The sequence below is a fragment of the Lemur catta genome, chromosome 2 (genome assembly GCF_020740605.2).
Source record: "Lemur catta isolate mLemCat1 chromosome 2, mLemCat1.pri, whole genome shotgun sequence".
Classification (NCBI taxonomy): domain Eukaryota; kingdom Metazoa; phylum Chordata; class Mammalia; order Primates; family Lemuridae; genus Lemur; species Lemur catta.
In genome coordinates, this window is record NC_059129.1 from 103,459,401 (window position 1) to 103,482,879 (window position 23,479).

The following is a 23,479-nucleotide window of genomic DNA, read 5'->3' on the forward strand; positions in this document are numbered from 1 at the left end:
TGGTCATGCTACCGCACTCCAGTCTGGGCAGCAGAGTGAGACCCCGCTGGTAAAAAAAATATAAAAAAATAACAATTGGTTTTAGTAGATACAAAAAGTGTGAGTAAAAAATGTGCGTCAGCAGATACATGTAGATCATTCATTTAGTTATGAAAGATAAGCAATACAGTGTTAATTAGACAATTGTGCCTCTCTGAACACTTCTGTTCATAGCTTAACATAAGAAATCTACTAATCAGAATCACTGAGGGTATAGCTCACATGGCTATAATTTAAAAAACTTCTCCAGGTAATTCTGATAGGTAGCCAGGGTTGAGATTACTGCTGTAGATTCTCGACTTCCATGGATTTAACACTCAGGCAAATGACCCTGAATGTCCCTGACACACAATAATTTACACTGAGCTAGCAAGTAAGGTTACTAGAGCTGCTGACTCAGCAACCTCATCTCACTATGGCTTTTGTGCTATTTGCTATGGCCCTTGTAATGTTTGTGAAGAAATATAAAACATTTCTTTGTTTAAAAAAAGGCACCCAGGAGAAGGTGCAGGCATTGGGGATAGAAATGAAACTAACAAAATTTTGGACAGTACCAATTTATGATAAAATTTTTTAACATTATCTGTTATTTATATGTGATGAAATTATAGATTTTAATATAAGCATGACAAAAATACAACATAATCTGAGATAAAATATACATATACAGCTATCCTATATTTATTATACATTCTAATTCTAAATAACCTAATTTCATGTTTGACTATTCATCTTACCTTATAATTTGTACAACTCTTAAACGTAATAAAATGGGGTTCTTTAAGGATTCTAAACATTCTAAAATTCAAATATTTTGTTATAATACATAAAGTTTTCCTAAATTTACTCCTAATTAGTGAAGCTTTACTACACTCATATGACCTAACCAGAAAGATGCTTGTTACAAAATGGCTTCAAATGACAAATAAACTTTGATTTAATTGATAATGCAAAAAAAAGGCTATTAAATGTAGAACTTTGAAAACTAGGGGATCTAGTAAGGAGGTAAAAATTCTTGGGTCAAATTGATTTGTTCCAACTTTAGAGAGTTAAGATAAAGGGACTATGTAACAGGTTTAAAAAACAAAAGAAAAAGCAAAGAGCTTGTCTGTCACTTTGCTCTGGATTGATTAGAACTTGAAATTGATGTGGTAAATTATATTCTTTCTAAACTTAATACCACTTCAACATGATTGTAAAAACAATTTCACTGTATCTGTGAAAGAACTAAGAAGTACATGTGTATTAAAAATGTCCTGATGCCTGCTAATAGGCAGAATAAAGAGGTAATATAAGTCATTATGAAGTCTTCAAAGACTCATTCTGATATAATATTCCAGTTATAAAAATATTTACATCATTATTTAATGAGATTCTTTCTTAATTTTAGGTATCAAAAGGCCCAAGTAATTTTACAATTACTTGGGAAGTTCTGTCAAATACGTATTAGGGATTGGGATCTGAAACTATATAGATTAAGCTCTGAACAAACATTTTAATGATAGTTTATCTTCAATTGATTAATAAATTAATATTTACTTATTATAAAATAAAAAATAATATCATTTAACTAAATACTTTTTCCAACTTGCATTCTTCATAAAAATTAACTACTTCAAAAGCATTAGGTGATAGCAATAGTAAAAAGAGGAAAATCATAACCACCCTGTGAATGTTCAACTGATCACAAAAGGATCAAGAAAGCTTGAGCAATGTTGTGTGGTATAAGACAGAAATCCCTGAGTTCTATGTAGATTAAGCTATTGATTATTTATTTATTTATTTTTGAGACAGGGTCTCGCTCTGTTGCTGGGGCTAAAGTGCAGTGGCATCATCATAGCTCACTGCAACCTCAAACACCTTGGCTCAAGCGATCCTCCTGCCTCAGCCTTCTGAGTAGCTAGGACTACTAGCATGTAGTACCACCACGCTTGCCTTGATTGATAATTTAGATAGGGCTGATTACATATCTACTACGGACAGGGAAATCTTAGCACTTGGAATGTATTACCTCCAAAAAAAGTGTAATCAATAATAAAACAATTAAAAGAAATTACATATTATTCATAAACACAGCATGTCATACTTTTTTTACATAAATATTTAACATTTAGAAATTTGAGGGGTTATTTTTATTAAAAATATTTGCATTTCAGTTTGAATTGCTATTTTATTAAAAATGATTTTTTTTTACTTGACAGGTAATAGGATATCAATTTAGAATACATGATGAAGATGAATGTTAAAGAGAAATATAAAATTTACCCCAGATTCCTTTTATTAATTAGGTAATAACTAGGTATATTTTCATGCTCTGTTTTTTAAATCTTTTATTCCATGTAATATACTAATGTTGAGATTTGCTTTTTTTTGATAAACTTACAGATTAAAAAGATTCAATATGATAAAAGGTTAAAATTTAATTATGGTAATCACCGATTTCTGATCACAATTAGGATATATGTAAAATCTTCATTTCCTTTGTAGTATTAACTAACCTTGGTATTTCATTTTCTTCCCACCGAAATAAAGTACCACCAAGAGAATTTCCTGATAACCGATTCTTGCATGATCCAGTTGCATGCAATGTGTCACCTAGGAATAAAAAGGTAAAAATAAATTCTACTTTAAATTTACATGTAATTACCTTTGTTAAGAAAGTAAACATTCTTTTAAATTTGATTACTCATAAATTTTAGATCCCCTTTAATTGATATATATAATATTTATACAAATTTATGGGGTATATGTAGTATTTTGATCCATGCAGATAATGTGTAATGATCAAATAAGGGTATTCAGAATATCCATCACTGCAACCATTTATCATTTCCTTGTGTTGGGAACATTTCAAATCTTCTCTTCCAGTTATTTTGAAATATACAATATATTGTTATTAAGTATAGTTACCCTACTGCGCTATCGAACACTAGAACTTATTTCTTCTATCTAACTGTGTTTGTACCCATTAACCAACCTCTCTTCAACCCTCCCCCATTCTCACACCCTTCCCAGCCTCTGGTGACTGTCATTCTACTGTCTACCTCTACGAGATCAACTAACTTATTTATCTATAGAGCTAGGGTCTCACACTGCTGTGCACGCTGGAGTGCACTCGCATGATCATAGTCCACTGCAACTGGAATTCCTGGGCTCAAGTAATCCTCCTGCCTCAGCTTCCTAAGTAACTGGGACTACAGGTACACGCCACCACACTCAGCTATTTTAAAATTTTTTGTAGAAAGCAGGGGATCTCGCATACCAGGCTCAAACTCCTGGCCTCAAGCAATCCTCTTGCGGCCTCGTAAAGTGCTAGGATCCATGGGTGTGAGCCACCATGCCCAGCTCAACTTTTTTTAAGATGGGGTCTACGTTGCCCAAGCTGGACTTGAACTCCTGGACTCAAACAATCCTCCTATGTCAACCTCTCAAGTAGCTGGATACAGTGGCTCATTTTCCTGCTGAGTTGAGTTCCTTGTTTATTTTGGATATTAGTCCTTTATCATATGAATTTGCAAGTATTTTTTCCCATTCAATAGGTTGTCTCTTCATTCTTTGGATTGTTTCCTTTGCTGTGCAGACACTTTTTAGTGTAATATAGTCCCATTGGTCTATTTTTCCTTTTGTTGCCTGTGCTTTTGAGGTCTTGGCCATAAAATCTTTGCCTAGACCAATGTCTTTGGAGGTTTTCCTCTATGTTTATTTTTCTAGTAGTTTTATAGTTTCAGTTCTTGCATTTAAGTCTTTAATCAATCTTGGCTTGATTTTTGTACATGGTGAGAGGCAGGGGTCTAATTTCATTCTTCTGTATATGGATATCCAGTTTTCCTGGCCTCATTTATTGAAAAGGGTGTCCTTCTCTGTATATACATTCTTGGAATCTTTGTTAAAAATCAGTTGGCTGAAAATACATGTTTTTATTTCTGGCTTCTCTGTTCTGTTTCATTGATATGCCTGTTTTTATACCAATATCATGATGTTTTGATTACTACAGCTTTGTAGCATATTTTAAAGTCGGGTAGTATGCCTCCAGCTTTGTTCTTTTTGCTCAGGATTACCTTAGCTATTTGGGTTCTTTTGTAGTTCCATATGAATTTTAGGATTGTTTTTTCTATTTTTGTGAAGAACATCATTGGTATTTTGTTAAGGACTGCACTGAATCTGTAAAATGTTTTGGGTAGTACGGTCATTTTAGCAGTGTTAATTCTTCCAATCCATAATCACGTGATCTTTCCATTTGTTTGTGTCCTCTTCAATTTCTTTCATCAGTGTTTTGTAGTTTTTCCTTGTGTAGACCTTTCACTTCCTTGGTTAAATTTATTCCTAGGAATTTTAAAATTTCATAGCTATTGTGAGATTGCTTTCTTGGTTTCTTTTCAGCTAGTTCCTTATTGGTGTATAGAAATGCCACTGATTTTTTTATGTTGATTTTGTATTTTGCAACTTTATTGAATTCATTTATCAGTTCTAATAGTTTTTTGGTGGTGTCTTTAGGTTTTTCTATCTACAAGATCATGTCATCTGCAGAGAGACAATTTGACTTCCTCTTTTCCAGTGTGAATGCTTTTTATGCCTGATTGCTCTTGCTAGGACTTCCAGTACTATGTTTAATAGAAGTGGTGATAGTGGGCATCCTTGTCTTATTCCAGTTCTTAGACAAAAGGTTTTCAGCTTTTCCCCATTCAATATGATGTTAGCTGTGGGTTTGTCATATATGCCCTTTATTATGTTGAAGTATGTTCCTTCTATACCTAATTTCTGGAGAGTTTTTATCATGAAGGAATGTTGAACTTTATCAAATGCTTTTTCTGCATTGACTGAAATGATCATACGGTTTTTGTCCTTAATTCCCTGGGATAAATCCCACTTGCTCATAGTGTATTTTTTTTTTAATGTGCTGTTGGATATGGCTTGCTAGTGTTTTGTTGAGGATTTGTGCTATCTATGTTTACCAGGGATATTGGCCTATAGTCTTTTTTTTGTTGTATCCTTGTTTGGTTTTATTATCAGGGTAATGCTGGCCTATGGGTTAGGAACAATTCCCTCCTCTTCAAATTTCTGAAATAGCTGAAGAATTATTGCTAGTTCTTCTTTATAAGTTTGGTAGAATTCAGCCGTAAAGCCATCTATCCCTGAGTTTTTCTTTATGAGACTTTTTATCACTGAATCAATCTCATTACTTGTTATTGATCTGTTTGTGTTTTCTATTTCTTCCTGGATCAATCTCTTGGTAGGTTGCACGTGTCCAGGAATTTACCCATTTCCTATAGGTTTTCCAATTTTTTAGCGTATAGTTGTTCATAACAGTCTTGGATGATTCTTTCTATAATATTTCTATAGCATCAGTTGTAATGTCTCATTTTTTGTTTCTGATTTTGTTTGAGTCTTCTCTTTTTTTTCTCAGTTAGTCTAGTTAGTGGTTTACTGATTTTATTTATCTTTTGGAAAAAACAACTTTTTGTTTTATTGATTCTTTTTTTTTTTTTGAGACAGAGTCTCACTTTGTTGCCTGGGCCAGAGTGAGTGCCGTGGCGCCAGCCCAGCTCACAGCAACCTCAAACTCCTGGGCTCAGGCAATCCTACTGCCTCAGCCTCCCGTTTTATTGATTCTTTATATTGTTTTTTCAGTCACTGTTTTGTTTAGTTCTGTTCTGATTTTTACTATTTCTTTCCTACTACTAATTTTAGGGTTGATTTGTTCTTGCTTTCCTAGTTCCTTGAAGTGAATCATTACCTTGTTTATTTGAAACCTTTCTACTTTTTTGATGTAGGTGCTTAGTGCTATAAACATCTCTCTTAGCACTGCTTTTGCTGTATCCCATAGGTTTTGGTATGTTGTTTCCATTTTCGTTGGTTTTGAGAAATTTTTAAATTTCCTTAATTTCTTCATTAACCCAGTGAAGATTCAGGAGGAGCATGTTGTTTAATTTCCATGTATTTGTAGTTTCCAAAGTTCCTCTTGTTGATTTCTGGTTTTATTCCTTTGTGGTCTGAAAATATACTTGATATAATTTCGATTTTTAAAAATTTGTGAAGACTTGTTTTGTGGGCTAAGATATGGTCTAACCTCGAGAATGTTCCATGTGCTGATGAGAAGAATGTGCATTTTGCAGCTATTGGACAAAATGTTCTATAAATGTGTATTAAGTCCATTTGGTCTAAAGAGCAGTTTATTTTTTTTTATTTTTTTTTGAGACAGAGTCTCGCTCTGTTGCCCGGTTATAGTGAGTGCCGTGGCGTCAGCCTAGCTCACAGCAACCTCAAACTCCTGGGCTTAAGCGATCCTACTGCCTCAGCCTCCAGAGGAGCTGGGACTACAGGCATGTGCCACCATGCCCGGCTAATTTTTTTTCTATATATTTTTAGTTGGCCAGATCATTTCTTTCTATTTTTAGTAGAGATGGGGTCTCGCTCTTGCTCAGGCTGGTCTCGAACTCCTGACCTCGAGCGATCCACTCGCCTCGGTCTCCCAGAGTGCTAGGATTACAGGCGTGAGCCACCGCGCCCGGCCTAAAGAGCAGTTTAAATCCAGTGTTTCTTTGCTGATTTTCTGTCTAGATGATTTGTCCAATCCTGAAAGTGAGGTGTTGAAATCCCCAACTATCACTGTATTGACTGTATTGGAGTCTATCTCTCCCTTTAGATCTAATAATATTGGTTTATATATTGGATATATATATGTTAGGTTTTAAAGTATGGAATGTCTGATTTCCTTAAGTACTAAGGTTGCCAGTTGATTTCTCTGACATTTCACTTTGACACTATTTTTTTTTATTGTGAAAGTACATCCTCATTCTTTCAAACGCACGTTTTGGCTTGTGATTATCTTTCAAAAAAATTTTTCAAGCAATTTTTGTGAAACCATGGATAAGTCAAAAATTCATGTTATTTTTGAATGTGAGTTCTGTCGTGGAACCAACTCAGCGTAGACAGTTTGAAATATTAATGTTTGGGAAGGATGTGGCTAATGAACACATTGTATGTCGATGGTTTGAGAAGTTCTATTCTGTCGATTTTAATCTTGAACATGAGCTATGTGGGTGACCTGAGCCCAAGGTGGATAATGATGAACTGAAAGCTGTAGTGGAAGCAAATCCATCTCAACCTATAAGTGAATTATCAGCAAGGTTTGACATGACTATTCCAACAATATTGGACCATTTTAAACAAATGGGCAAGATAAAGAAAGAAGCTGGATAGACGGGTACCACATAAATTAAACAAGCATCAGAAGAGAAATCGTCTCAAAGCTTGCCTTTCTTTGCTGTCACAACATAAAGGTGAACCATTTCTACACTGTATTGTTACGTGCAATGAAAAATGGATCCTTTCTGACAATTGCAAGCGTTCGGCACAATGGTTGGATAAACAGGAAGGGCCAAACCGAATATTCATCAAAAAAAGCTAATGCTGTCTGGTGGTCCAGTGCCGGTATTATCCACTACAGCTTCATGAAACCTGGTTAATTGATTACAGTGGATGTCTGTCACAATCAATTGGACAAAATGGTGAGGATGCTTGTGATTAAGCAGCCGAGATTGGTCAGTAGAGACAGGCCAATCCTCTTGCAAGACCACATGTTACAAAGAACAATGCTGCTGCTCAAGCTACAGAAGCTGGACTTAGAAACTCTCTGTCATCCACCGTATTCACCAGATCTTGCACCAACCGATTACCACTTCTTCCAGGCTTTGGACCACTTCTTCCCAGGAAAAATATTCAATTCTCAACAAGCTGTGGAAAATGCCTTTCGCAATTTCATCACCACTCGCACTCTAGGCTTCTTCGCTGCTGGCATGAGCAAGCTACCATTAAGATGACAGAACTGTGTTGATAGTTTAGGTACATACTTTGATTAATTGTATTGCTTCTTGTTTGAGATATAATAAACTATACCTTTGATTTGAAATTGGACATTTCATATTTAATGACATATACACATAAAATTGTTATATCCTCCCTATGTTCTACACATTTAGAGAAACTTCTCTAGTAATAAACTATAGAAATGATCCCTGAAAGTACAGTCTCTAATTACCCTTGAAGTAAAATAATGTGTAACCTATATGACTAGTTACTAAAACTGTGTCCTAAACATTCATATGCACACAGGAATACATATACACAGTTGAGAGACTAATGGTTCCAAAGTAAGAGGAGAAAAAAAATTTGTGATATAGGGACATAAGGGAAAATGGCTACAATACTTTACAGTAGAAAAAGTAGGATACATTTAAATGTGCTATTGTGGTAGGTAGGCTTAACATCTTATTTACAAAAAAAAGAAGAATTATAAATTTTTATAGACTTTAATGTAAATTCCTAAGGTACTCCATGAGCCTCAACTAAAATTCTAGGGAAATTCCGCATGAAATTCAAAACATACTTTAATACTAATTACTAAACAAAAAGAAAATATACACTGCATTCTAGAAGTAATGGCAGTAACAGTGAGCAGTAAGTTGGGTCAAATGCAAATATATTAATAGTTTGACCTGAAGTTGAAGAAGAGAGACTACACACATGTCTGCTCAGATGTCCCAGTTTGAGAAACTGAGTCCTGGTGTCATGCTTTGGAAGTAGTCTATAAATTTTAGCACCTTTGTTGTGATTTCTTATTAAATTTTCTAATAAGAGAAAGTTGAATGAGTGGCATCAAAAAGAATCCTAACATTAAGAAAGACATTAAATTCACAATTCTCTCCAGCTAAATCTAATACTTTAATTTTCTTGTTTGGTTAGTTCAGTCACAAAATGGTATAATTAGAATGAGATACGGTATTACCATCTTTGCTATTTTAAGAAAACACAAGCCAAAACATGCAACTGGTCTTATACACATGTAGAATTTTTAAAAGGCATTGCCACAGTATGGATAGGGCATTTATAACAAATTACCCTCCAAGTTGTAAATTACAACATAAATAATATTTTCAAATAAATTTATGTAACTAAAGACTCCATACAAGTTTACTGATTCAGAGTTACCAATCATATAAAATTTTACCTACATATGTACTGTTTTAGCATATTTCCCTAAAGAACATGAAAACTCCCTAATTTAAATATATATTTATAATATACATCATATATACAAATAATTTCTTTTCATCTATAAAGGTTAAAATATAAAATGCCTCTGTGGTGCTCAAAATATCTGGTCCATTTAAGTACTTTTATACAGTTTGACAACTATAATAATTACCACCATTTCATTTGAAAACTGATTATATAACTGAACACTGAGACAAAATTGTATATGCACACATAATATTGAAATTTATAAATCTTTTTCAATTTTAATGTATTCCACTTTCAAAAGTAAGACTCCAATAACATTACGTATTACATTAACTCATCTTATAAGATAAAATGTTAAGTTATGCAGGCATATATATATATATATATATATATATATATATAAAATACACACTTTTTTTCTTTTTTTTTTGATATGTGGTTTCACTGTGTTGCCTAGGCTGGTCTCGAACTCCTGGGCTCAAGTGATCCTCCCACCTCAGCCTCCCAAGTAGCTGGGACTACAGGTATATAACACTGAGCCTGGCAATACATATATTTATTTACCACAAGAACTTTACTGTCAGTTTAATATGTCTGAGATAACATGAAAAAATAAAACACAAGAAATTACTGATCTATTCCTTCCATGACTTCAATATAACCTTTCATCTTACACCAAGCAAAAACAAAAAACTGGGGGCTAATCCTATGGTGAATTAAAATGTCAATTTTTACTTCATCCTACTGTAATTTCCCTGCTTTTAATTTCCACCAGATAAATTTCACATTATATTGCCTTCAAATTTTTAAAAGCATTCCATATTTTGGAAAAAAATCCCTAATTGCCATTCTAACAATGTTATAAATAAAATAGTTTTTGGGTTTTGCAAATTGAAATTATTCTTGTGCTTTTTCACCTATTGGAAAAAAACCTTTGTGAAAATTACCTCCTCTTCCTACTGTACATACTCTAGAAACTTTTCCATTCCTCATTCTTTATTAAACTTCTCAGCTATACTCGACAGTGATGACTTGGAATAATCTAAAATTATTCCAAAATAAAAATGGCATTTTTCCCTCAGTAACATTTTTAGTTTGGAATAATTTTAGATTTACAGAAAAGTTCCAAGGATAATACAGAGTTTCCACATAGGGGTCACCTGGTTTCCCTCGTTGCCAACATTTTATACTACCATGGTACATTTGTCAAAACAAAGAAACTGACACTGGAAGATCACTTTTAAATAAACCACACATTTTATTTAAATTTCACCAGTTTTCCACTAATATCCTCTTTCTGTTCCAGGATCCAATCTAGGGTAACATGTTGCATTCAGTTGCCATGTACATGAATGTTGATAGCAGCATTGTTTATAATAGCCAAAAGATGGAAACAACCCAAAATGTCCATCCACTGATGAAGGTATAAACAAAATGTAGTATACCCACACAATGACAGGTTATTTGGCCATAAAAAGGAATGAAATACTGATACATGCTACAACACTGCTGAGCCTTAACAACATTATGCTAAGTAGGAAAAAAACCCACATATTATTATATGATTCCACTTATATGAAACGTGCAGGATTGGGCAATATACAGTGACAGAAAGTAGATTAGTGGTTGCTTAGGGGTAGAAGGCATGGGAAGCTTGGGGGTGATTGCTAACAGGTACAGGGTTTCTTTCAGAGGTGATGAAATGTTCTATATTTGTGGTAATGGCAGGAACGCTGAGGGACCAACATCTCTGCTAACCTATAGCTATTCACATCACCTGGAAAGTGACTAAAAGTAATGTGGCTGTAACAACTATAGAGATTTTTGAAATTTTATTAATATATCATATACTATACCTAAAATATGAAAAGTAACAAAGTTTGAGGTTAAAAAAAATCATAATACATATCAATTTCTGAGCAATGTAAAGGTGATCTGATCTGGAAGTGAACCCACAATACCTCCAAGGTATGCCTGTTTACTAAAAGCCATCAAATTTTCCTATTTAAATGAGTAAATAATATGATATGTGAATTATATCTTCATAAAGGTGCTCTCTCCCAAATTTTTCCCGAGATGCTTTTCCTGATAATCTCTAAGCCCACTCTGCATATATGTTCTTTTTTATACTTTATTCACATAACATTTACTTTCTAAATACATACTTATGTTATAAATCACCGATTATATAACACTGGTTTCGAAGCTTAATTTGAACTTGAAAATTAACCTTACTTTTCCTTCTTGCTTTTCGGAACTTGACAGCAGCCAGATTTATTAAATTCATTCCATAAAGATTGTAGTCAATGAAGAGCTGTAGGAGGTAGGGAATATGCGCTTCATGAGGCTGGTAAAATTTATTCATTATGGCTCCACTTTGCAAAAGTTCACATATCCTAAATCAGAAAAAAAAAGTTATATCATAAAATTATGTTCCCTAAAATGTTAAATGAAACAATGATTACACAAATATAGAGAAGAAAACACATATTAGTGCACAAATTTGTATTTCAGTTTTAGTGGAAATTTGTATTTGGTTAGTAATTAAAAGCTTAAATCAAGTTTTAAAGTAAGCAGCATATTTTGAATGACAAAAAACTTCATGGATAAAGAATATTTGTCTTAAATGAATTTAATAATTATATTTAAAAAATCAAAATGTTAAGAAAGGTTTTTAAAATATGAGATTTTTCTTTAAAAATGACAGAAAAAATTGTGAAAAGATTAAATAAAAATTCAAAAAAGGAAAAGGAAATATTACTCATAATCCCCCCAGAGTAACCATTACCATTTTAATATTTTTCTTTCCTGAGGTTTTTTTTTTCCCCTTCATGATGGGGAATATAAACAATAAGACAATTATATACAGCATAATAAGTACTATGCAAAAGTACATTAAACATCTAGAATCAGACATGGGTGCAGAGGTAGTTTCTGCAAAGCCTTTTTCGAGGAAGTCTCTAAACAGGAGACTGAATGATGAACTAGAGGTATTAATTACTTTTTTTCTGAAGCGAGGGAAGAGTATTTTATGTAAATAAAATTGCACATGTAAAAAGTCATGAGAAAACACAGCTTATTTAGGAACTGAAACCACTGAGTAAGACTGTGACCTAGTGTCAGAGGCTGTGGTGAGATGTGGGGCTAGAGAAGTAACGAGAAGTGAGATCATTCAGAGCCTATTATTAAGACATCTGAAGGGTGGTGGAATTTGCCTGAGAAGTGAGTACCAGAAAAGTCATATGACCAGATTAGTAGAGAATGCACAAGACTATAGGTAGGGAGTAAGGAGGCTAATGTTGAAAAACTAAGATGATGGTAGTTGTAACAAAGATCATGGAAATGTATTCATTCAGGAGACATTAAAGGGATAAAATGGATGGGCCTTGATGACTGACTAGATATGGAGAGTGAGGTAGAACAGGAGTTGAGAATTGATGCCCAGATTTCCTGCTTAAGCAGCTGGTTGGTGGTGCTATTTATTGAAATAGGAAGGGTTGTAATAGAAATAGGTTTGTTTGGAGTTTCTTGGGAGGGGGAATAAGGATAAACTCAGCTTTATCCTTATATATACGTATACTGGAGTTTACATATAGTAGGGTATCAAGGCAGATTTCTATGATAATATTAGAAATGAATGATAATAAAGATGAAGAATAATCTAATTAATACAGCAGAGGTAGTTAACATATTTTTGAACGCTATATACTGGATACTGTGCTAAGTATTTTAAATGCTTAATCTCAAGTAATCCTCATTACAAACCTGTGTTCCTATCATCCCCATTTTGCAAATAAAGAAATTGAGTCTTAGATTTAAAAAGTCACCAAGACTCACACAAATAAAAAGTGGAAGATTCAAAACAAATTTTCTCTGACTTGTGAGCCCTAACTCTTAAGCATGGTATGCTATTCTATTTATACAGCAAATGGTTTGAAATACTGATTAAGAGCTCTAGAGGGAAATTTAGGCTATTGATATACATTTGGGAGTCAAATGCATAAAGATTAACAAAAACAACAAAACCAAACCAAACCACAGGAGTAGATAAGGCTACAGAGAGAGGAGAAAGTATAGAGGGAAAAGATGAAAGTCTAACACAGAACACTAAGAAATAACCACAGATGTTAAAAGAGGAACCAACAAAATGGCAGAAACACAAATGATCAGATAGGTATGAGGAAGACTAAAGAAGGTTTATATCACAGCAGCCAACATTAAGATTGCTTTAAGGCATCATAAGCATTACCGTCAGGTCAAAAGGTATGGACAAAACATTGGAGTTAGCAACACAGAGGTTATTAGTGAAAGCAATTTCAGCGGAATGGTTGGGGTAGAACCATATTGGAATAAGTTAAAGAGTGAATGGGAAGTAAGAAATTGAGTACACAAAGTATAAATCCTTCAAGGAGAATGGCATGTCTGTGAACATGAATCTGTGTGAGTCTTATTAATATTTAAACGGTGCAGGAGAGGAAGATGGGGATAACTGATAGATGGAAGAGGTCCTCGAAAAGGTCAAAGAAGATGGATCTTGAGCCTTGGAGGTGAGAGAAGGAAATCTCTTTCACTAAATAGGCAGGGAGAAGCAGAGGATGGATGTGAATACAGTCTAAGAGCCTTTGATAGGAAATTAAGAGAGCTTTATTTCAGTGGTTCTCAAAATTTTTGGTTCCAGGACCCTTTTTCATTCTTAAAAATTATTAAGAACACTAAAGAGCTTTTGTTTATACAGTTTTTATCTATTGATATTTACCACATTAGAAAAGTAAAAGTCTTTTTAAATAATTTTAAAATAACAATAAACTCATCGTATGTTACCATAAATAACATATTTATGGGGAAAAACCCTATATTTTCCAAAACAAAAACAACTTAGTGAGAAAAAAAGCATTGTTTTATATGTTTGCAAATCTCTGTTTTAACAGAAGACAGCTGGATTATCACATTTGCATCTGCAATCTGTTGCAATATATTGCTTAGGTTGAAGCATATGAAGAAAATCTAGCCTCACATATATATGTATCTGGAAAAAGGAAGAATAATTTAAAGGACTTTTCAGATAATTGCCAATACTCTGTGCAATTTATTCAAGAAAGTGCACTTTCTCAGTTGCAATGTACAATCTAAAACCAAATCAATGAACTTTTTATACTCTGATCACATTAAAATCTATATGGTCTATCTTGCACTTTGAATATTTTTTACCCATGCATGATGATTTAGGTCTTGCACTGGTCATTTAGAAAATATGAATCCACTAAGTTATATAGATCTTTTAAATGTTCATTAAACAATATGAAAATCATCTTTGTTGTCATCATCTATCTCATCAGAAAAATCTTTCTGTACTAGAAAGAACTTTTAAGTTCACAGTAGCAAACAAAGTTTTCCAAAATCCTAATGTTTGCTTGAAAGCTCAAATTTTTTAACTGGCAACAAAATACTTTGAGTTCTTATCCTTGAACTGACAGTCTCACTTTGTTCATTTTCAAGAATGTATCTGCCAAATATACAAATCACTAGAACTTTATCAGTTATTCTTTCAAATAAAAATGGTGTCCCATAAAAAAAAATAAAGGTAGCTAGCTCAGCTTGCAACTAAAAGCAATTATGTAAGAGCTTCTTTCCTTGAGACAATGATAGTACTTCAGCACACAGATGTGTTCACACTTACTTTCATTTTGTCACATAAATATTACAAAGATGTATACCCAAGGGTCAAGATTCAATAAAATTAAGTTTCTTTTTACCATGTCTTCAGGTATACTCTTAAGTAAAACTGGCTTTTTTCTTTTTTTGGTGGTAAGTGCTAAGTGGTAGAAAATACAATGATTATTAGTTTGATGCCATTACTTTGATTTCATACAAGGTGCTAGCAGTTTAACTTACTATCAGTGAACACAATGAAAAAGGCAAATCACATCTTAGTACATGGATAATTTTGACCACAGAGATCCCCTGAAAGGGTTTTAGAAATTCCCAGTTCATACTTTGAAAACCACTGTTCTGGAATGATGGGTTTTATTTTCTTTTTCTTTTTTTTTTTTTTTTTGAGACAGAGTCTCACTTTGTTGCCCGGGCTAGAGTGAGTGCTGTGGCGTCAGCCTAGCTCACAGCAACCTCAAACTTCTGGGCTTAAGCAATCCTACTGCCTCAGCCTCCCGAGTAGCTGGGACTACAGGCATGCGCCACCATGCCCAGTTAATTTTTTCTATATATATTTTTAGTTGTCCAGATAATTTTTATTTCTATTTTTAGTAGAGACGGGGTCTTGCTCAGGCTGGTCTCGAACTCCTGACCTCGAGCAATCGACCCACCTTGGCCTCCCAGAGGGCTAGGATTACAGGCGTGAGCCACCGCGCCCGGCCTATTTTCTCTTTAAATTAAGAAGGCAAGAGCTCAGTAGAAACTTAACATTTGAGACGTTGGAGATGGTAAGGAGATAATTAATCAGACAAAAGGAGAAGTAAAGGAAGGCAGGGAAGGGTCCAGAAGAAGTTGAAGACCATGAATTTATGGTGGCACCAATCTGTGACTGTTTTTTATCTTGCAGTAATCAGAAATTAGGGCGTAGTAGAGAGAAATACATAAATGGATTAATTTAGAATTGATGGTTTTACCTGGCAGACAGAAGGGCAGATAAAGAATGGAATATAAGATGGAATCGAGAGAGAAGTCTACAAAATGGGGCAGTAATACTGGGGCCAAGGGGTTTGAAGCCTAAAAACAGGTAGAGTAGGATAACTCAGGGACAGGGTAAAAAAGAAACAAAAACCATACATAAAGGATCTTATTGAAGCCATGAAAAGGTTCTAAAACTTAATTATAAGTGATAGGTACACAACTCAGTAAATTTACTAAAAATCCTTGAATTATACACACTTAATATGTGTATTTTGTGTCATGTAAATTATACCTCAAAAATTATTTAAAGAAAGAAGATTGCAGTCAAAACCCAAGATATTTGCATTTAAAATCTCAGAGGTAGGACAAGTTCCAAGGAATAGTCAAGAGAGTAGGTAGTTTAAGAAGAATGGAAGTAAAGATTACAGGAAATAAGTAAGTAAGTAGAGGAATCAAGAGGCTAGTCCCCAAATGATATGTATAGTGTTCATTCATTCATTCAACAAATAGTTATTGACTACTATGTGCCAAGCACTACTGCAAGCTCTGCAGATACAACAGTGAACACAGCAGACAAAAATCTTTGCTATTACGGAGATTACATCCTAGTGTAATACCAACATTATATGGAAATTTTAAAAAGAGAGTATGTGCATATATGAAACTATGTATGTATTAAAAATAGAAGGACATATACCAAACCCTGAAAGTGACTGTCTCTAGGAAAGAGAGTTAGGAGTAAGGGTGAGGTCCAGAAGTTGCACTTTTAACGTTTTACATGTATACTACAGCCAATACTTACACTGCAATTAAAATATGCCAAGCACTGTTCTAAGTGATTTACAGATATCAACACATTTAATCATCAAAACAACGGGTACCAACAGCAACCCTATTTAAAGATGAGGAAGCTAAGGCACAGAGAGATTAAATATCTTGCCTAAAGTTACCTGGCTAGTAAGTAGCAGAGCCAGATCTTGAATGTAGGCAATTTGGTTTCAGAGTCAAGGATCTTAACCACTACACTAAATATTAGTTAAATATTATAATGCAAATGATGAACGTGTAACAGTATAATAAAAAATAACAAAAAAGGAGAAAGTATTTCTTTTATTCAACTCCTATTCTTTTTTTTCATAGCATGTATGACAATTTTTGTTTATATGTTTGGGTTTCTTGTTTACTGTCTGTCTCCCCTACTTGCTATAAGTTACCTGAGGGCAGGAACCATGCAAACTTTGCTCACTGTATCTATTAAGCAACTTCACAGAGTATCAAATAATGTAGGTACTTTATAAGTATTTATAAAAAATGAATAAATGGGGCCAGGCAAGGTGGCTCATGCCTATAATCCTAGCACTCCGGGAGGCCGAGGCGGGAGGATTGCTCAAGGTCAGGAGTTCGACGCCAGCGTCAGCCACGAGCGAGACCCTGTCTCTACTAAAAAATAGAAAGAAATTATCTGGACAGCTAAAAATATATATAGAAAAAAAATTAGCTGGGCATGGTGGCACATGCCTATAGTCCCAGCTACTCAGGAGGCTGAGGCAGAAGGATTACTTAAGCCCAGGAGTTTGGGGTTGCTGTGAGCTAGGCTGATGCCACGGCACCCTAGCCCGGGCAACAGAGTAAGACGCTATCTCCAAAAAAAAAAAAAAAAAAGAAATTAAAAAAAAAAAATGAATCCATTAATAAATTAGGGATTTTAGACGGACACTGTCATAAGTTGACTATATAAACTTGTTGAGAATCGTTTAATAAGCATCCAGTTGCTACAGTTGCAAGGAAAAAATGGATTATATCTACACTTAAGTAGAATTATAATTTATAGGTTATTTATATTAACAAAAGACATAACACAACTTTTAGTCATGGCTCCCACTCCAGTACAACTTGAGAAAGGAAAAAATGACCAACGTTTACTCTCTTACCAATTTGTACATGTGAGAGAGAGGGTTAAGAGTCCATAGGGATTGCTCTTTTGTATTTCATGAATATAAGAAGGTGTGAGGAGAAGGGAACTGCTATAAGAAGAAACATCACTGTCTGTAAGTGCCTATTCTGGAAAGTTATTTTGGTACACTACATAACAGAAGTGATTTTGGGTAGATTCAGGGGCCAGCTATAGGAAAATTAGTTTTCACTGATTACTCAGAGAAGGGAATAACCAATGGGATTAGGGCTGAGAGTCAGTGAAGTGCTAATTGGTTTAATCCAGAGTGCACCTCTTATTTTGGTAGTTATACCTTAATTCATTATGGGGAAACATACAATTTGTGTTTTCCCAAAATGTTACTTTTTGGAACCCAGTACCTCCTGGCAGAGAGGACCTCCCAAAAAAAAAAAACAATACTCAGCACTCCTCCAAGGCCACTTTTACCCTAGTTAGTCACTATATACAGTGAAAATCCTTGTTTTGAATTTTAAAGTTTGAATAAAATCTTCTATGTATGTGTCCTTCCTGCCCTCAATAACCTGGGCTCCAGGATGATTCAGAGAATAAGCTAGAGGGCTAGAGACTGACTGAGGAAAGGAAAAAATAACCAAAATCAAAACAAATAAAAAAACCCAGGATATAAAATTTCGATTAACATCTAGTAAAAAGTCAAAAGGATTCTGAGATCTCAGAAGCCCTCTCACCCTGGCCCTACTCTCACACATTTCTCCTTGTTTTGAAACTAAAGAGCAAGTTTCTCTTAGTACTAAACATCTCGTCTGGCCAGCAGGGCACTAACATCATGCACGGCAGCCATCATCTCTCCATACCTATTTCTACAAACTTTCTAAATCTAAGACTGGAAAGAAGCAGTTGGGGGCCTCCACCTCTAAAATATCCTTCCTAGAATCCAAGCCATGGGTTTCTCTCTATACATATTCATCTATATTTTATGGTCTCTTTCTTTAATAATGCTACAAACTATAGAGGCCTTTCTTCTAGATTTTTCTTAAGTATTTATTACTAAAATACTTAGGTGATAGTTATTCACATTGGTTTCATTTATCTTTGTACCTTTTCACCATTGCAGGATTGTAAAGATAGATCTTCATAAAGTGTCTTTCCTTCTCATGGTAACCATAAAAAGGCCTGAAATATAAAAAAAAATTTCAAATTATTTTCATCATTTAGGGATGAAATAATGCAACATGTTGCCTGGCTCAGCAGGCTGAATTCAATCTTATTTATATTTAATATTATCCAAAACCCAAACAATTAAAATAAACCAAGATCCTTTCAATTAAACCTACCACAGGTTAATACTGAAGCTTTTAAAAAATGCTAAAATAATACCACTTTGAAAAAACTACAGACAAAAAGGAGCAGCAAACCACTTATACCTTAATCTCAATTATCATGACTCTTTAAGTGCCTCTTTTCTCTTTACTCTTAAGGACATTTTTTCTGTCAAAAACCGAAGTTCTTCACCAACACTTATATTACTTTCCTTATGCAGCTCTGTTTATTATTAGTTTTACAAGTTCAGTAGGCAGAGATGGTTTATGTATTTTATATGCACAGACACATAGCACACATTTCAGCAATTGATATGAATAAGCCTTTAACACATATCCATATCAAGTGTAGCCTGTGAAAACTGTGTAGACAGAAACTTTAGAGATTGAAAAAGACCACGGACTTTCTTATGGACCCTAATTATGCTGTGGTTGGGTTTTTTCTCAGGGCACCATCTGGAATGAAGAAAGGGAGAAGCAAAGACCACAAGACAGGAAAAGAAATCCTCAATGCAAGATGAAATAAGCTGGGCTCTCATTTTTAGGAGTATCTGAAACCACACTACCACCTCTAATATACAGACCACCGTTTTCAAAGATGATGTAATTAGAAACATATATAAAAATAGATTATATATGATATCTAATATATAAATATATGAATTTGTAGATGAAATAAAAGGCTTTGTATCTGCCTACAGTTGGTCTGTAAATAAATGGTCAAGCCTGGGTGACAGAGTAAGACCTTGTCTCAAAAAAATAAATAAATAAAAAATAAGTGGTTATCTGTGTCCTACTTTACTTGAAAAAAAAAAAAGAATTAAAAAATGGTTAAATAAACCCAATAACTCTTCATTTTAAAAATATTGTCCCCTTTTGACTGGCACTAGACAGAATTTACTCTCAATAGGACACCATCTCTCTCTGTACTGTCTGAATGGAGGATACCAAATAAAGGACTAATTTGGTAGTAGAGTCATTATTTGGGGTATATTTAAACAACTTTTTAAAAAGTTGTTTCAAGCCAATGGTATGATTGCTAGAAAGAAACTTCTGTTTAAAAATCCAACTATTTACCAAGGTCTAAAAGGTTCATCATCTCATCCTTGCCTCTCACTCCAATCTTACGTCAGACCACTATTCTCTTTTCTTCTGGCCATTCTTAATCTTTCAGCCCTTCTAACTTGACCCCTTGTAGCTTTCTATTCCCTCTGCCTGGAAAGCTCTGCTGTGAACTTTTGCGTAGCTTGCTTTTAATAATCTTCATTCAGATCTCTGCTTAATTTTCCTCCTCAGAAAAGCCTTCTCTGACCATCACTCTTACCCTTCACTTTTTTTTTTTTTTTTTTTTGAGACAGAGTCTTACTTTGTTACCCAGGCTAGAGTGAGTGCCGTGGCGTCAGCCTAGCTCACAGCAACCTCAAACTCCTGGGCTTAAGCGATCCTACTGCCTCAGGCTCCTGAGTAGCTGGGACTACAGGCATGTACCACTATGCCCAGCTAATTTTTTCTATATATATTTTTAGTTGGCCAGATAATTTCTATTTTCAGTAGAGACAGGGTCTCACTCTTGCTCAGGCTGGTCTCCAACTCCTGACCTGGAGCGATCCACCTGCCGCGGCCTCCCAGTGCTAGGATTACAGGTGTGAGCCACCGCGCCCAGCCCACTTTTTTACTTTTTTATAACACTTACCACTTCCTATCTAGTTTGCTGCTATTTGCCCCATTTTGTTGCCAGGAAGGAAGGGGTGAAAGAAAGACACATTATATAAATGATCTCATTCTCTCTCATTGGCAAAATTCAACTCTATTTATAGCCCTCCCTCCTGGTGTGGCATTTTTCATATATATAAATGTAGCTCTCTGTCTGGAGACATGGGTTATCTTTAGCCAGATAAATAAATTAAAAAAAAAGAATTAAATCTGCATTTGTGGGTCTATGTTATCTTTGCTCTGGTTTTGTAAACAACCTTTAGGAGTGTTAAAAAAACAATATTTTACAATTAGAATTTCATAGTTTTAGAACACAATTGTAAGTCTTAACTACTAAACCTCTGGGATATTAAAATCTGGGATTCTGTTTTCATATCTATTGCCCTAAAGTATAGCATAGAAATTCTATACATTCAGGTTTCTGCTTTTGGCCAAGAAAGACTCCATGTAATTTTACCTGCAACCCTTATCTCCTGGTATTGGCTTTAGTTGATTTTGCCAACAAAATTCCTCATCAGAGAGACACTTTGGGAGGAAAAAAGTAAAACAGAGGAGAGTTTGCAAGTAGATGTTTAATGCTTAAAATATATCTCATATTTAGAGTTAGTTTTTTAATATATCAATGGGGAGGAAAATAAGCATGGATGGTGAAAAATCTCAGCTAATTAATTCTGATGAACCGAGACTCTCTTTATAGGATGTTGTCTAGAATCATGATAGCTGAGTTGCAAGGAATCCCCAAAATTGGCCTGAGGTCATGGTCTTATCTCTTAACCCAGCCACAAAACAGTGAAAGGCTAGGGAGAACAGAGTTAAACCTTGTACAAATTTTAATTCGGTAGCTAGATATAATACCACCTTATTCACTTTAAAGAAGTAGTAAAAATTGAAGGAGTAAAGGAATCAGAGAAGGTAGAATGGATCATAAGGAAAAAAGGGATTTAGGTAAGAAAAAAAATTTTTTTAATTAGAAGAAAAAAGAGATTGGCAACCAAAAATTAGATTGAACAGCTCATCTTTTACCCTCATGTGTCCAGATTTCTAAGTAAATTTCTCTCCAGAATGTGGAGATGCCTTTAACAAACACATACCAAAAAATATAGAAAGATTGGTGATTATTTCACTGGGCCGTCTGGAGATCCAACTTTAAAATGAGAGTATGTTTAGGAAAGTTCTTGGAAACTGTCAAGAATAAAAAAATTAGAAGATAAAGTCCATGATTATCTCTAACATAATTATTGCTGTCATAGGATGAGTGTGAACTTTCACCTCATTCATTTATTCAACCAAATAGTTATTGAGCTGTACCTATTAAGTGCCCAACACACCATACGAAGTGCTAGGGATATAATGATAAACAAGACAAACATGGTCCTTTTTCTCATGGAGCATATGTACATGCTAGTGGGAGAAAAATATAAAAATTTAGTAAATAAACAAAATTAAAATAATTGTAAACTATATTAAGTCCTAAAGGAAACAAAGACTGGGCTGACACAGAATAATAATAATACCGCACTTAAAATACCTTATTTTAAGTGAGATAGTCAAAGAAAACTCTGAAGAGGTCAATGATTTGAAGGATTGGAAAAGAGTGTATCACTCAGAAAAGGAAATTGCATGTATAAAGAATTTAGGTAGGAAAAAGTTTGGCATATCAGAGCAACTCAAAGACCACTGTTTCTGGATGGAACATAGTAAACAAAGTTACAGATGTAGACAGGGGTCAGATCACATAAAGTGTGCTTAGAAGTTTAAATTTTATTCTATGAACACTATGAAGCCACTCAAGGATTTTAAATGATTTTAAAATTTACAGTATAAGAAAGAGTACTTTTGCTGCTCTGGAGTGAGACAAGAATAGAAAAAGGAAATTCAATCAAAAGGGTACTGTAGTGGTCCAGAGGAAAGCCTAGATTAAGGTAGAGGAAAGCAGACAAATTTAAGGTCTCTACATGGATTTCATGCAGACATAAATAAAAACTTGTCTGCTCCATTTGCACCTTCCATCCTATTAGAAGCACAAACTCAAAATTTTATAGGCATCCTTGATTCTCTGACAACTCTCATATAATCTGACAGCAAATCTTGTTGACTCAACCTTCAGAATAGACCCAGAAGTTGAGCACTTCACACCTTTACTTCCCTCCTACTCCCCTAGTTCAAGCCACCATATTTCTTATACAGACTAATGAAACAGTGTCCTAGTGCACTTCCTGCTTCTACCATTGTCCCCCTGCAATCTATTCTTTTTTTTTTTTCTTAAAGAGACAAAGTCTCGCTCTGTCGCCCCAGCTAGCACACAGTGGCATCATGATATCTCACTGTAACCTCAAACTCCTCAGCTCAAGCAACCCTCCTGCCTCAGCCTCCCGAGTAGCTGGGACTATAGGTGCGTGTCACCACATCCGGCTAATTTTTCTATTTTTTGTAGAGATGAGGTTTTTTGCTCTTGCTCAGGCTGGTCTTGAATTTCTGAGCTCAAGCAATACCCACTTTGCCCTCCCAGAGTGCTAGGATTACAGGTGTGAGATACCATACCAGGCCTCTAATCTACTCTTAACACAGTCGCTAAAGTAAACTTTTTAAGTTCAAGTCAGACATTGGCTGCTCAAAATCATACAATAGCTTAGAGTAAAAGTCAAAGTCCTTAGAATAGCCTATTGCAATGATTTCTAAACTTTAGCATACACCAGAATCATCAGAAAGTCTTATTAAAACACAAATTGCTGGGCCCTATTACCAGTTTCTGATTCAGTAGGTCTGAGGTGGGACCCAAAAATGTATTTAAGTCCTCTGAGAAGTGAATGCCAAATGTACAAGAAATTTATTAGGGGAAACACCTGTG

General features: G+C 34.6%; 1 protein-coding gene and 1 pseudogene across 3 annotated transcripts in view; both read right to left on the reverse strand.

Annotated features, from left to right (window-relative positions):
* The window catches only part of REV3L (REV3 like, DNA directed polymerase zeta catalytic subunit), a 170,057-nt gene that overhangs the window by 84,779 nt on the left and 61,799 nt on the right, over positions 1-23,479 (reverse strand). For all 3 annotated transcript variants that reach the window (XM_045544191.1, XM_045544190.1, XM_045544192.1), the window contains exons 3-5: positions 18,698-18,772; positions 11,296-11,456; positions 2,538-2,634 (exon numbers count right to left, since the gene is read on the reverse strand). In XM_045544191.1, coding sequence (XP_045400147.1) covers positions 2,538-2,634; positions 11,296-11,456; positions 18,698-18,772 — 333 coding nt within the window. The remainder of the gene's footprint in view (positions 1-2,537; positions 2,635-11,295; positions 11,457-18,697; positions 18,773-23,479) is intronic.
* LOC123633597 lies at positions 7,997-8,070 on the reverse strand (annotated as a pseudogene).